The sequence below is a fragment of the Pseudophryne corroboree genome, chromosome 1, assembly GCF_028390025.1.
Source record: "Pseudophryne corroboree isolate aPseCor3 chromosome 1, aPseCor3.hap2, whole genome shotgun sequence".
Taxonomy (NCBI): Eukaryota; Metazoa; Chordata; class Amphibia; order Anura; family Myobatrachidae; genus Pseudophryne; species Pseudophryne corroboree.
Window position 1 is genome coordinate 953,384,089 of NC_086444.1, and position 15,297 is coordinate 953,399,385.

The 15,297-nt window shown below is 47.9% G+C and overlaps 1 protein-coding gene across 1 annotated transcript in view; it reads right to left on the minus strand.

Annotated features, from left to right (window-relative positions):
* MSMO1 (methylsterol monooxygenase 1) overlaps nt 1–12,536 on the minus strand; it is a 29,548-nt gene extending 17,012 nt beyond the window's left edge. Inside the window, exons 1-4 of the mRNA XM_063920430.1 lie at nt 12,204–12,536; nt 10,197–10,490; nt 3,000–3,148; nt 1,678–1,804 (exon numbers count right to left, since the gene is read on the minus strand). Coding sequence (XP_063776500.1) covers nt 1,678–1,804; nt 3,000–3,148; nt 10,197–10,445 — 525 coding nt within the window. The 5' untranslated portion in view covers nt 10,446–10,490; nt 12,204–12,536. The remainder of the gene's footprint in view (nt 1–1,677; nt 1,805–2,999; nt 3,149–10,196; nt 10,491–12,203) is intronic.
* Nucleotides 12,537–15,297: the final 2,761 nt, after the last annotated feature.

Below are 15,297 nucleotides of genomic sequence, written 5' to 3' on the forward strand. Positions count from 1 at the left end.
CCCCGACGGCGGGCTTCGTTCCCGCTTTAAATCTTTATACTGGCGGGGGATTCGGAAATATATAAACTTTATAGTGTATATATGTACTTAGCCAGTGTTATGTGAGGTATATTAATGCTTCCCAGGGCACCCCCCCTGCGCCCTGCACCCTTACTGTGGTGCCTGTGTGTGAGCCGGGAGCAATGGCGCACAGCGTTACCACTGCGCGTTACCTCATGAAGATCTGAAGTCTTCTGCCGCCTTTGAAGTCTTCTTTCTTCTTATACTCACTCGGCTTCTATCTTCCGGCTCTGTGAGGAGGACGGCGGCGCGGCTCTGGTACGAACCCCAGGGTGAGACCTGTGTTCCGACTCCCTCTGGAGCTAATGGTGTCCAGTAGCCTAAGAAGCAGAGCCCTTGAACTCTTAAGAAGTAGGTCTGCTTCTCTCCCCTCAGTCCCACAAAGCAGGGAGCCTGTTGCCAGCAGTGCTCCCTAAAAATAATAAACCTAACAAAAGCTTTTTCAGAGAAACTCAGGAGAGCTCCCCTGCAGTGCATCCAGTCTCCACTGGGCACAGGAACTAACTGAGGTCTGGAGGAGGGGCATAGAGGGAGGAGCCAGTGCACACCCATTCTAAGGCTTTACAGTGCCCATGTCTCCTGCGGAGCAGTCTATACACCATGGTCCTTACGGAGTCCCCAGCATCCTCTAGGACGTAATAGAAATAGTGTAATGCAGGTTGAGTATCCCTTATCCAAAATGCTTAGGACCAGGAGTATTTTGGATATCATATTTTTACGTATTTTGGAATAACTGCATACCATAATGAGATATCATGGTGATGGGACCCAAGTCTAAGCACAGAATGCATCACACAGTCTGAAGGTCATTTTAGCCAATATGTTTAATAACTTTGTGTATTAAACAAAGATTGTGTACATTGAGCCATCAGAAAACAAAGGTTTCACTATCTCACTCAAAAAATTCTGTATTTCGGAATATTTGGATATGGGATACTCAACCTGTACTGTTGTATTTCAGCATTTATTTTATAACCAGATACAGGATTACGAAGCGTTTCTCCCTACAGTTACTATGAGTAGCACTGCTAAACGTATGAGAACAATGGCAGAAGCAGCATGGTGAGGGGACTCTGAGAGGATTCAAACAACATCTGGAAAAGTCAAAGCACTTACATCTCCATGACAGGGGAAACGTTTTGGAAAGGACTTCCAGAGAGAGCCAAGCTTTCTACCACAGGAATATTCTGCCTCACATTTCCTGCCTACAGGACCCCTCTAGGAAGCCTCTACTTTTCCCTTACAATGGGAATGATGTGTCCAACCTCTTACACATTAGACAACTGCCCTATTATCTACATATGCACATAAAGGAATATTTGTGAAGCAGCAGCTGATGATCAGTAGTTCTTGCCATGCAAAATACTACTGTCATTTAAAATCCAACAGCCAGAACAACCTTTGGAAGACATGCTTCATAAATTTGTCCCCTAGTCTCCCACTGGAACTTCTTCAAACGTATGCTTGGTATGCTTGGTACACCTCACTCCAACCCCCCTACCCCCATTCTGGTCTGTCAATATTCTTTTTCCCCCACCATATTATAATTACAATGTCTCTTATGGCTATTTAAAATACAGAATTAAAAAAAAAAAAAAAAAAATGAACTGTAGTTACCATAAACTCATGATGCACTTTGTGGATATGCTTATAAATCCTCTTGTGGTGCAGAATGCGATGGAGGAAGTAGTGCCATGCATCTTCAATGACGGCACAACCAAAACACTGGGCACATAAGACATACCTATGAGAGAAGCACAACAGAATAAAAACCCTGGCGTAAATGTGGTCACATAATTCCTCATGAGCATCAGGTCTGAGAAATTCTAATGTAACATGTAAATGACGCAATGAAAATTACTGCTGAGGGAGGGTGGGGGGGGGGCAATTTGATTGTTGCTCCGTTCAGGCGCCCATTACTTTACACAATCCCAAAAGCACTAAGTTTAGCTGCGAATAGCAGCTAAACCAGTGTAAAGACCTGGGGGGTCATGCCGAGTTGATCGCTAGCAACTTTTTGCAGCGCTGCGATCAGATAGTCGTTGCCTATGGGGGAGTGTATTTTCACTTGGCAAGAGTGCGAACGCTGTTGCAGCCGATGGCACAAAAAAGTTTTTTGCAGTTTCTGAGTAGCACTGGACTTACTCAGCCGCTGCGATCACGTCAGTCTTTTTGGTCCCGGAACCTACGTCCGACACCCGCCCTGCAAACGCCTGGACAAGCCTGTGTTTTGCAAACATTCCCAGAAAACGGTCAGTTGACACCCACAAACACCCTCTTTCTGTCAATCACCTGCGATCGGCTGTGCAAATGAATTCTTCGTGAAATCCATCGCCCAGCACCAATCCGCTTTGTATCCGTACCATGCGCCTGCGTATTGCGGTGCATACGCATGTACAGTTTTGCCGAGATTTAATCTGATCGCAGCGCTGCAAAAAGTTGAGCGATCAACTCGGAATGACTCCCCTGGTTAGGGTGCCCAAACCACAGACTTTCACACATTTCTTCCTGAGACCTATAACAAGAAATGTGTCCCCCATGGCTAACGGGCACCCAATCGGAGCAACTGTTAAATTGCTCTGTCGGGTGCCTAGTAAACCGAATTCCCCCTAAACGTTCAAAACTCTTTTAATACACATCTTCATGTCCGTAGACTTATTGCACAAGGCCATAAGAAGTCATCATGAGTGACTGATAACAAATGAGAAATATGTGGCAGTCAGCTAGAGAACAACAACTTATACCCTGGACAAGCAATGCAGATGTTGTGGGTGTAAGGTCACATGGAAATGAAACAAATGAGCGACATACTGAAAGAATTTTATATACAGTTGTGTATATTGGATTTAATGTTCATTCTAGCACCGTGCTTGAATACTATGTTTGGCGAATGGGAAACTCGTAAAGCTATAAAAATGTAATATGGAGATATTACTCACCACCTAGGCATGTTGTCCCAGTCATATGGAATGTTAAAAAATTCTGTAAAGTAGTATGTGCCGCAAATCAAAGGAAGCTGGATGCAGAAGTGGTTAAAAAGGAGCATTTTGAAGCACCGCCACTGGCCTTCCCATGTCTCTGGCCTATCCTAGAATAATAAAAATATACAATAATAAGAATTTACTCACTGGTAATTCTATTTCTCGTAGTCCGTAGTGGATGCTGGGAACTCCGTAAGGACCATGGGGAATAGCGGCTCCGCAGGAGACTGGGCACAACTAAGAAAGATTTAGGACTACCCGGTGTGCACTGGCTCCTCCCTCTATGCCCCTCCTCCAGACCTCAGTTAGGAAACTGTGCCCGGAAGAGCTGACACAATAAGGAAAGGATTTGGAATCCCGGGTAAGACTCATACCAGCCACACCAATCACACCGTACAACTTGTGATACTATACCCAGTGAACAGTATGAATAACAACTGAGCCTCTTAACAGATGGCTCCAAACAATAACCCTTTAGTTAGGCAATAACTATATACAAGTATTGCAGACAATCCGCACTTGGGATGGGCGTTCAGCATCCACTACGGACTACGAGAAATAGAATTACCGGTGAGTAAATTCTTATTTTCTCTGACGTCCTAGTGGATGCTGGGAACTCCGTAAGGACCATGGGGATTATACCAAAGCTCCCAAACGGGCGGGAGAGCGCGGATGACTCTGCAGCACCGAATGAGCAAACTCAAGGTCCTCCTCAGCCAGGGTATCAAACTTGTAGAATTTAGCAAATGTGTTTGAACCCGACCAAGTAGCAGCTCGGCAAAGTTGTAAAGCCGAGACCCCTCGGGTAGCCGCCCAAGAAGAGCCCACTTTCCTCGTGGAATGGGCTTTTACAGATTTAGGATGCGGCAGTCCAGCCGCAGAATGTGCAAGTTGAATCGTACTACAGATCCAGCGAGCAATAGACTGCTTTGAAGCAGGAGCACCCAGCTTGTTGGGCGCATACAGGATAAATAGCGAGTCAGTTTTCCTGACTCCAGCCGTCCTGGAAACATAGATTTTCAGGGCCCTGACTACGTCCAGCAACTTGGAATCCTCCAAGTCCTTGGTAGCCGCAGGCACCACAATAGGTTGGTTCAAATGAACAGCTGATACCACCTTAGGAAGAAATTGGGGACGAGTCCTCAATTCCGCCCTATCCATATGGAAAATCAGATAAGGGCTTTTACATGACAAAGCCGCCAATTCTGACACACGCCTGGCCGAAGCCAAGGCCAACAGCATGACCACTTTCCACGTGAGATATTTTAGTTCCACGGTTTTAAGTGGCTCAAACCAATGTGACTTAAGGAAATCCAACACCACGTTGAGATCCCAAGGTGCCACTGGAGGCACAAAAGGGGGCTGAATATGCAGCACTCCTTTAACAAACGTCTGAACTACAGGCAGTGAAGCCAGTTCTTTTTGGAAGAAAATCGACAGAGCCGAAATCTGGACCTTAATGGAACCTAATTTGAGGCCCATAGTCACCCCTGACTGTAGGAAGTGCAGAAATCGACCCAGCTGAAATTCCTCCGTTGGGGCCCTTCTGGCCTCACACCACGCAACATATTTTCGCCATATGCGGTGATAATGGTTTGCGGTCACCTCCTTCCTAGCTTTAATCAGCGTAGGGATGACTTCCTCCGGAATGCCCTTTTCCCTCAGGATCCGGCGTTCAACCGCCATGCCGTCAAACGCAGTCGCGGTAAGTCTTGGAACAGACAGGGTCCCTGCTGCAGCAGGTCCTGTCTGAGCTGCAGAGGCCATGGGTCCTCTGAGATAATTTATTGAAGTTCTGGGTACCAAGCTCTACTTGGTCAATACGGAACCACAAGTATAGTTCTTACTCCTCTCCTTCTTATTATTCTCAGTACCTTGGGTATGAGAGGCAGAGGAGGGAACACATAAACCGACTGGTACACCCACGGTGTCACTAGAGCGTCCACAGCTATCGCCTGAGGGTCCCTTGACCTGGCGCAATATCTTTTTAGCTTTTTGTTGAGGCGGGACGCCATCATGTCCACATGTGGCCTTTCCCAACGGTGTACAATCATTTGGGAGACTTCTGGATGAAGTCCCCACTCTCCCGGGTGGAGGTCGTGCCTGCTGAGGAAGTCTGCTTCCCAGTTGTCCACTCCCGGAATGAACACTGCTGACAGTGCTAACACATGATTTTCTGCCCATCGGAGAATCCTTGTGGCTTCTGCAATCGCCATCCTGCTTCTTGTGCCGCCCTGTCGGTTTACATGGGCGACCGCCGTGATGTTGTCTGACTGAATCAGCACTGGCTGGTTTTGAAGCAGGGGTCTTGCCTGACTTAGGGCATTGTAAATGGCCCTTAGTTCCAGAATATTTATGTGTAGGGAAGTCTCCTGACTTGTCCATAGTCCTTGGAAGTTTCTTCCTTGTGTGACTGCCCCCCAACCTCGAAGGCTGGCATCCGTGGTCACCAGGACCCAGTCCTGTATGCCGAATCTGCGGCCCTCTAGAAGATGAGCACTCTGCAGCCACCACAACAGCGACACCCTGGTCCTTGGAGACAGGGTTATCAGCCGATGCATCTGAAGATGCGATCCGGACCACTTGTCCAACAGATCCCACTGAAAGATCCTTGCATGGAACCTTCCGAACGGAATTGCTTCGTAAGAAGCCACCATCTTTCCCAGGACTCGCGTGCAGTGGTGCACCGACACCTGTTTTGGTTTTAGGAGGTCTCTGACTAGAGGAGATGACAACTCCTTGGCCTTCTCCTCCGGGAGAAACACTTTTTTCTGTTCTGTGTCCAGAACCATCCCCAGTAGACGCGTTGTAGGAACCAGCTGCGACTTTGGAATATTCAGGATCCAGCCGTGCTGTTGTAGCACTTCCCGAGCTAGTGCTACACCGATCAACAACTGTTCCCTGGACCTCGCCTTTATAAGGAGATCGTCCAAGTACGGGATAATTAAAACTCCCCTTCTCCGAAGGAGTATCCTTATTTCGGCCATTACCTTGGTAAATACCCTCGGTGCCGTGGACAGACCAAACGGCAACGTCTGGAATTGGTAATGACAGTCCTGTACCACAAATCTGAGGTACTCCTGGTGAGGAGGGTAAATAGGGACATGCAGGTAAGCATCCTTGATGTCCAGTGATACCATGTAATCCCCCTCGTCCAGGCTTGCAATCACCGCCCTGAGCGATTCCATCTTGAACTTGAACCTTCTTATATAAGTGTTCAAGGATTTTAAATTTAAAATGGGTCTCACCGAACCGTCCGGTTTCGGTACCACAAACATTGTGGAATAGTAACCCCGTCCTTGTTGAAGGAGGGGTACCTTGATTATCACCTGCTGAGAATACAGCTTGTGAATCGCCTCCAGCACTGCCTCCCTGTCCGGGGGAGCTGTCGGCAAGGCAGATTTGAGGAAACGGCGAGGGGGAGACGTCTCGAATTCCAGCTTGTACCCCTGAGATACTACTTGTAGAATCCAGGGATCCACCCGTGAGCGAGCCCACTGGTCGCTGAAGTTCTTGAGACGGGCCCCCACCGTACCTAGCTCCGCCTGTGGAGCCCCAGCGTCATGCGGTGGACTTAGAGGAAGCGGGGGAGGACTTTTGTTCCTGGGAACTGGCTGTATGTTGCAGCTTTTTCCCTCTACCTCTGCCTCTGGGCAGAAAGGACGCGCCTCTAACCCGCTTGCCTTTCTGGGACCGAAAGGACTGTACCTGATAATACGGTGCTTTCTTTGGCTGTGAGGGAACATGGGGTAAAAATGCTGACTTCCCAGCTGTCGCTGTGGAAACGAGGTCCGAGAGACCATCCCCAAACAACTCCTCACCCTTGTAAGGCAATACTTCCATGTGCCTTTTAGAATCTGCATCTCCTGTCCACTGCCGAGTCCACAATCCTCTCCTGGCAGAAATGGACATTGCGTTTATTTTAGATGCCAGCCGGCAAATATCCCTCTGTGCATCGCTCATGTACAAGACAGCGTCTTTAATATGCTCTACGGTTAGCAATATAGTGTCCCTGTCTAGGGTATCAATGTTTTCCGACAGGGAATCTGACCACGCAGCTGCAGCACTGCACATCCATGCTGAAGCAATAGCCGGTCTCAGTATAATACCTGAGTGTGTATATACAGACTTCAGGATAGCCTCCTGCTTTCTATCTGCAGGCTCCTTTAGGGCGGCCGTGTCCGGAGACGGTAGTGCCACCTTTTTTGACAGACGTGTGAGCGCTTTATCCACCCTAGGGGATGTCTCCCAACGTGACCTGTCCTCTGGCGGGAAAGGGTACGCCATTAGTAACTTTTTAGAAATTACCAGTTTCTTATCGGGGGAACACCACGCTTCTTCACACACTTCATTTAATTCATCAGATGGGGGAAAAACCACTGGTAGCTTTTTCTCCCCAAACATAATACCCTTTTTTGTGGTACCTGGGGTAATATCAGAAATGTGCAACACATTTTTCATTGCCGTAATCATATAACGAGTGGCTCTATTGGAATGTACACTAGTCTCATCGTCGTCGACACTGGAGTCAGTATCCGTGTCGACATCTGTGTCTGCCATCTGAGGTAGTGGGCGTTTTAGAGCCCCTGATGGCTTTTGAGACGCCTGGGCAGGCACGGGCTGAGCAGCCGGCTGTCCCACATCTGCTATGTCGTCAAACTTTTATGTAAGGAGTTGACACTGTCGCGTAATTCCTTCCACATGTCCATCCATTCAGGTGTCGACCCCGCAGGGGGTGACATCACATTTATCGGCACCTGCTCCGCCTCCACATAAGCCTCCTCATCAAACATGTCGACACAGCCGTACAGACACAACGCACACACACAGGGAATGTTCTGACTGAGGACAGGACCCCACAAAGTCCTTTGGGGAGACAGAGAGAGAGTATGCCAGCACACACCAGAGCACTACATAATGCAGGGATACACACTACACACAGTGATTTTTCCCCTATAGCTGCTATAATACACAGTTTTGCGCAACAATTTAGTGCCCCCCCTCTCTTTTTTACCCTATTGAGCCTGGAAACTGCAGGGGAGAGCCTTGGGAGCGTCCTTCCAGCGGAGCTGCGAGAGGAAATGGCGCCAGTGTGCTGAGGGAGATAGCCCCGCCCCCTTCACGGCGGACTTCTCCCGCTTTTTTCAGGATATTTTTGGCAGGGGATTTTACACATATATAGTCTTACTGACTATATTATGTGTTTATTTGCCAAGCTAAGGTATTTTTATTGCAGCCCAGGGCGCCCCCCCCCCCAGCGCCCTGCACCCATCAGTGACCGGAGTGTGTGGTGTGCATGGGGAGCAATGGCGCACAGCTGCAGTGCTGTGCGCTACCTTAATGAAGACCGGAGTCTTCAGCCGCCGATTTTCTGGACGTTCTTCTTGCTTCTGGCTCTGCAAGGGGGACGGCGGCGCGGCTCCGGGACCGGACGACCGAGGCTGGGCCTGTGTTCGATCCCTCTGGAGCTAATGGTGTCCAGTAGCCTAAGAAGCCCAAGCTAGCTGCAAGCAGGTAGGTTCGCTTCTTCTCCCCTCAGTCCCTCGTAGCAGTGAGTCTGTTGCCAGCAGATCTCACTGAAAATAAAAAAACCTAAATTATACTTTCTTTTCTAAGAGCTCAGGAGAGCCCCTAGTGTGCAACCAGCTCGGCCGGGCACAAAATTCTAACTGAGGTCTGGAGGAGGGGCATAGAGGGAGGAACCAGTGCACACCAGGTAGTCCTAAATCTTTCTTAGTTGTGCCCAGTCTCCTGCGGAGCCGCTATTCACCATGGTCCTTACGGAGTTCCCAGCATCCACTAGGACGTCAGAGAAAATTAGATTAGGTGCTAGCAGTAAACAAGGTCAATGTATTGCCGCTACATTATGTTTCACAAATCTCTTTCATTTACAATTTCCTTACAGTTCTCCTGTACTTAAGTTAACATTTTTAATTACCAGCCCATTTCATTTATATTCATTGGGTATCAATATCTCATTGTGTACTGGATTTAGGCCCAGATTTCTCAAGATGTGGAGAGTGAAAAAGTACCATCCAATCAGGTACTACCTGTCCTTTTTCAAACACAGTCTGTAACATGACAGTTAGCTGGTTGGTTGGTACTTTATCACCGTGCAATTTATCACTCTCCACGGCTTGATAAATCTGGGCCTCTGTCAGTTACTTTGCTGTTGTAAAAGCTATAATATGAATATACATAGTACACAAATAAAGTACAGTTTGGAAAATGCTGTACTATCAAATTTTTCATAGGCAACAATTTTTATTAAGACCCTACTACTACTACTACATCCTATAAATTGGCTTCTGATGTTATAGGGAATGTATACTGTAAACTATAAGCTATAAGCAACACTGGACTACTAAATACTTTTAACAGGTAATTAAATAAGTTAATTTGAGACGTTTGCAGCTGCATAATATGTATTAGATTTCTGATTTAAAGCAGAAAGTTTCACCATATATTACTACGTCTGGAACTATGGGTGAAACTTTCTGCTGTACTTTCCACATGGCCACCATGCTCTGGGTTTGCACCGCGCATACGCAATATATTACACAAGACTCCTTTGAAAATTAAAGAGCACTCACATATATTTATACTGTTAAAATTAGAGATGGGTAGCTCACTATTGAGCCGGCTCTACTAAATGAGCCGAGTGAGCCGTTTAAAGTGAGCGGCGGTTCTTCACTGACAGACTGTGATGAAGAACTGACTCCCTCCAGGAACAGAGCCGGCACCAATGTGCTGCTTTCTTAACATCCATTCTCCCGTCCCTCCCGAGGCCCCTCCTCTCCTCTGAGGCCCAACCCCTTTTTATTCTTTGCACGTGACTGCTGTGCTTTGTCTATCGCCCTGTTTTCACTTGGATCAAATTAGTATACTGTAACTTTTAGTTTGTTTAATTTCACTTTTTGGTAATTTTAATTCTTAAGAGGACTAATGAAATGGAAAAATGGGTAAGAAAACTAAACAGAATTTTTTTTTTTTTTTTAAATACCAAATACCAATATTAACGTAATTAATGAGCCAGTGAGCCGTCCAAAAGAACCAGCTCTTTTCCGTGAGCTGAACCGTTCACAGCCGCTCACGGAAAAGAGCAGAGTTAAAAATCCCTCAAGGACCATATACGATGTGTGGAGAAGGACGCACCTGCTGGATTTTATACCGCTGCATGAACGGTAAGAACTGAAACAGGAAACCAGGGAGACAGAACAGGAAATAGATGAGCTCGTGGACAATGAGGGATCCCCATGTTGCAATCTGGAACTTGGTGTAGTTGTCCAGCATGTAGGTCCAGGCATATTTAAAGGGTATTTGCAGAGGATTTTCTGGCAGTAGAGAATCAATGTACTCAACAGCAAGATAAGCGGGGCTGAGGACGCTGTCGTTAGAAGCCATTTGTGTCTGCTACTGGGTAAAGGAAAGATAGGGCGTTCAGGGGACCTGAGAGACAAAGGATAAACATCAGTTTTATTCACTGTAAGAAATGAAGAAACACATGTAATGTCAGGATTTTCTATATAAACCTTTACATTTCCACATCCAACCACAGATGTGTGAGCAAAACCATAGCAAATATAAACATGCACACTATACACAGATGTGTCAGCTGCCTGTACACATACACAGCAGCCTTGCACATTTCTCCCACCTGCAGCTACTACTGTTAAGGGCCCCATACACTTACGCGACATGTCGCAGGCGATCACTCCGGCAGCCTCCCGGGGGGCAGGATCGAACAAGATACATCGTATGCTGTCCTTTTGCATACGATGTATCCTGGGCGATCCCAGCCACGCCTACGCGCTCGGACATGACTGAATGTGCAACACATTCAATCTGGAGGATCCGATGCTCACGGTAACGCGCATCGGATCGGAAACACCTCCAAAATGCCCGATTTCATCCGATATATCGGGCCGAATGCACAAAATCGGGCATTATCGTCCTAGTGTATGTATGGGGCCCTTTATTCTCTACCTTATGTGTCATGTGTTCCTTTACCTTTATGAGTGTAAGCTCTTCTGGCAAGTCCCCTTTAATTGCTGCATTATGTCAATGTATGTTATTTATTACTATCATGAGCCCTATAATATACAGTGCTGCATAACAGGACAGTAATTTACAAATAATAGTAATACAGCAAAGTATATGTGCGTCAAGTCTGCAACAACAAGTTACCCACTACGCAGGTTCCAGCTGAATTGCTTTACATGCCCCAGGAAACTATGTCCCTATATGGGGCAGCAAGGATGGTGTAATGGTTAGCATTACTGCCTCACAGTACTGAGGGCAATAAGTTCAAATCCCACATAGCTCTGTGTGGAGTTTGTATATTCTCCTGTGCTTGCATAAGTTTTTTTCTGGGTGCTCCAGTTTTCTCACACAACATAAAAATATACTGATAGGTTAATTGGCTTCCAACAAAAGTTTAGTGTAGCTGAATGTGTGTGTATACATGTGGTAGGGAATATAGATTGTAAGCTCCACTGGTGCAGGGACTGATGTGAATGCCATATATTCTCTGTAAAGCGCTGCGGAATATGTGTGCGCTATATAAATAACTGGTAATCAACAAATAAATATACTGACACACCAACATGCCTTTCTACATAGGGAGCAGACTGTGTGTATATATATTTTAAGCAAGTTCAGAATAAACTTAGAGGCATGTATAGAGAGACCAGTTATTTATATAGCGCACACATATTACGCAGCGTTGTACAAAGACTATATGACTTTTCACAACAGCCCCAGCGGAGGGGTGGTCTTCAGTTTGCCGGCTGTCGGGATCCCGGCGCACAGTATACCGGCGCCGGAATCCCGACAACCGGCATACCGACACTTTTTCTCCCTCTTGGGGGTCCACGAAACCCCTGGAGGGAGGATAGCGTGGCGCGCGCAGCGAGCCCACAAGGGGCTCATTTGCGCTGACCCAGCTGTCGGTATGCTGGTCGCCGGGAGCCTGGCCGCCGGCATACACTACTACACCCCCAGTGGAGCTTACTATCTATAGTCCCTAACATACATGCACACACTAATTTTTGTCAGGTGCCAGTATATAATGATAGATAGATAGATAGATAGATAGATAGATAGATAGATAGATAGATAGATACTGTGTGTGTGGCATGATGTATGTGTGCATGAGCTCACCTGTCCCGGTGATGGTGGAGCCGGCTGTCACTAGCGCCGCAGCAGTGTATACAGTACTGTACAGTACGTGACTCCGCCTCAGTTTATATGCTGCAGCACCGCTGTGTCCTCCTCTAGTGCAGCAGCCCCGGCACAGAGAGCAGGCAGAGCATCCTCCGTTATCACGCACACACCGAGCGATCTATCTCCCTGGCTGTGATTGGCCGGCGCAGCCACGCACTACCTGTGTCACAGGACCGGCTCCGGCTGCGGTTGGTTGCGCGCATGGAGTGAGCCTAGGACGACTGCCACCAGCAGCCAATCCGCAGCTGCTGCTCTCTCCATGGCTCATGCTGTCACCACGCCCAGAGTAAGGTGCACGTTCGGTACATGTTATAGGAAGCACGCTACGGGGGCGTGGCCTGATGTCAGTGCCGTTGCTACTGTGACGGCTTGTAGCTACGAATCGCAGGCGCGGGAATTGGGAAATAATAATATTTCATACAGTATGTCATGTCAGTGGTGACGGTGTCACGGCTGCTGCAGTCACATGGTCGCTGTGCATCGCACTAGTGGCAGTAACGCAGCACCGCATGCTGTTTCATATGCTGTAAGGGATTAGCAACTTTACTCATTTATTATTATTATTATTATTGTATTCCTTCAGTATGCCGCAGGTTTTCCTTCCAGGCAGCTGAAAGCGACCGCTGGCAGCAGCCATACTGTATTACTGCAGCCTTCCCCCAAACACACGGCAGACTTTGGCGTATTAATATATAAAAACATTATAGCTCAATGTTACTGCCCAAAAGAGAAATATATGGTGAGTTGTCTAAAAGCAAATAAATGCTCCACTTTCATAGTGCAGAAAATGCATGTAAGCTGATTTGTTATACATTTTATCCACTTAAAAAAGTATCTCACCTGCATACCTCCCAAAATGACCCTCCAGAAGGGACAGAAAGCTCTGCTCCTGGACTTCCCTCTTAGTTTATGATTGTCATCATCTTTGGTGAAACACCTTTTTTCTCTTATGTCCTAGAGGATGCTGGGGTCCACATTAGTACCATGGGGTATAGACGGGTCCCTTGGGAGCCATGGGCACTTGTTAAGAGTTTGATAGTGTGGGCTGGCTCCTCCCTCTATGCCCCTCCTACCAGACTCAGTTTAGAAAATGTACCCGGAGGAGCCGGTCACAGCTAGGGGAGCTCCATAGGAGTTTTTCTAGTTTTCTTATTTTTATTAGAGTTAGGCACAGGGAGGCTGCTGGCAACAGCCTCCCTGCTTCATGGGACTTAGGGGGTGAGCAGGAACCAACCCTAGAGGTTAATGGTTCTCTATCTCCGCTGACAGGACACTGAGCTCCTGAGGGTGATGATCGCAAGCCCCCGAGGCGACCGCTCACTCCCGCAGCACGGCCGCCACCCCCTAACGGAGCCAGAAGTCGGAGTGGTGAGTATGACGCTGGCGCCCCGGGAAGCGGGTCGCCGGCGGGAATGGCTGCACAAGGGTAGGAGCGCAGCTCTGACAGGCTGAGCTCCGGAGGGCTCACCGGTACTTGTGCGGCGCTGTGAGGGGCGCCCTGGGCCAGCGCAAATGCCCTACAACTGGTCACCATGCTAACAGGGGCTAATCCCACTGTTAGCAGTGAAATCACCTCAGGCCAGTATAATCTGTACAAGCGTGAAGACACGCCATTACAGGGGGCGGGGCTTCTCAAAAAGGATCCAGCATCTCATAAGTGCCATTTTCTCCCTGCAGATCACACTGAGAACGCTGACAGGGAGCGCTGCTTCCACATAACTCCAATACCATTGCGATACCAAGGGTTATAGACAAGGGGGGAGAGTGTTGTATTAACTGTGTAATCTTATTAAGGTTATTCTGTCAGCGCCGGCCGTTAGTGTATAACTGCCTACTGGGGCGCTGTGTGGCTGGCTCCAAATACTCTGTGTCTTTCTGAAGGTACTCTGGGGGAATCTGTCTGCATTTTCGTGTGTGTGTGTGTGTGTGTGTGTGTGTGTGTGTGTGTGTGTGTGTGTGTGTGTGTGTGTGTGTGTGTGTGTGTGTGTGTGTGTGTGTTTGTATAGCTCACATAAACATGTCTAGGAACTCTGTATCCTGTGCTGCAGAGTGTGTATCTTCTCCAGAAGAGTCTATTCCATGTACTCAGGACTGTTATATACTGTCTCAGCCTTCTGAATCCGAACCCCCATGGGTGGATTCTATTATGGAAATTATATCCCAGATTTCATCTCGGATAGCTCAAAATGAGACCTAAACACAGGTTTTGAAAAAGTCTGTTGAGGTTTTGTCGTATTCAGGGGTGGTCTTTAGGTTGCCGAATGTCGGGATCCCGGCGCACAGTATACAGGCGCTGGAATCCCGACAGCCGGCATACCGACAGATATTCCCCCTCTCTCGGGGGGGGTTCACGACCCCCCTGGAGGGAGAATAAATAGCGTAGCGCGCCACCGCGCCCGCAGCGTGGCGAGCGCAGCGAGCCCGCAAGGGGCTCATTTGCGCTCGCCACGCTGTTGGTATGCCGGCAGTCGGGCTCCCGGCGCCGGTATGCTGGTCGCCGGGAGCCCGGCCGCCGGCATACCATACTACACCCGTATTCAGCTCCTACTACCTCTTCAAAGACCCCAATTTACCTTAAGAAGCGTGCTCTTGCCCAGATAATGCAAGCTGACATGGATACCGACTCTGATACAGGGGACGGTGATGGGGATATGCAGGGGGGAAAATGCATCCCTTTGCTAAGGGGGTGCAACTCGTGATTGAGGCTATTAGGGACATTTTACACATTACTGATAAGGTACCTGAGCAAGTATAGGCTTACTTTACTGATAATAAAAAATCCTCTCTTACATTCCCTGCGTCTAAGGAATTAAACGCATTGTTTGAAAAATCCTGGGAAAACCCAGAGAAAAAATTCCAGATCCCAAAAAGGGTTCTCATTGCTTTTCCTTTCCCTGAGGAGGACATGAAAAAGTGGGAAATCCCGCCTGTAGTAGACGCTTCTGTGTCTAGGTGATCTAAAAAAGTGGTTTTTATCTGTCCCTGGGTCCACCGCTTTAAAGGAGCCTGCTGACTGTAAGATTGAGACTAC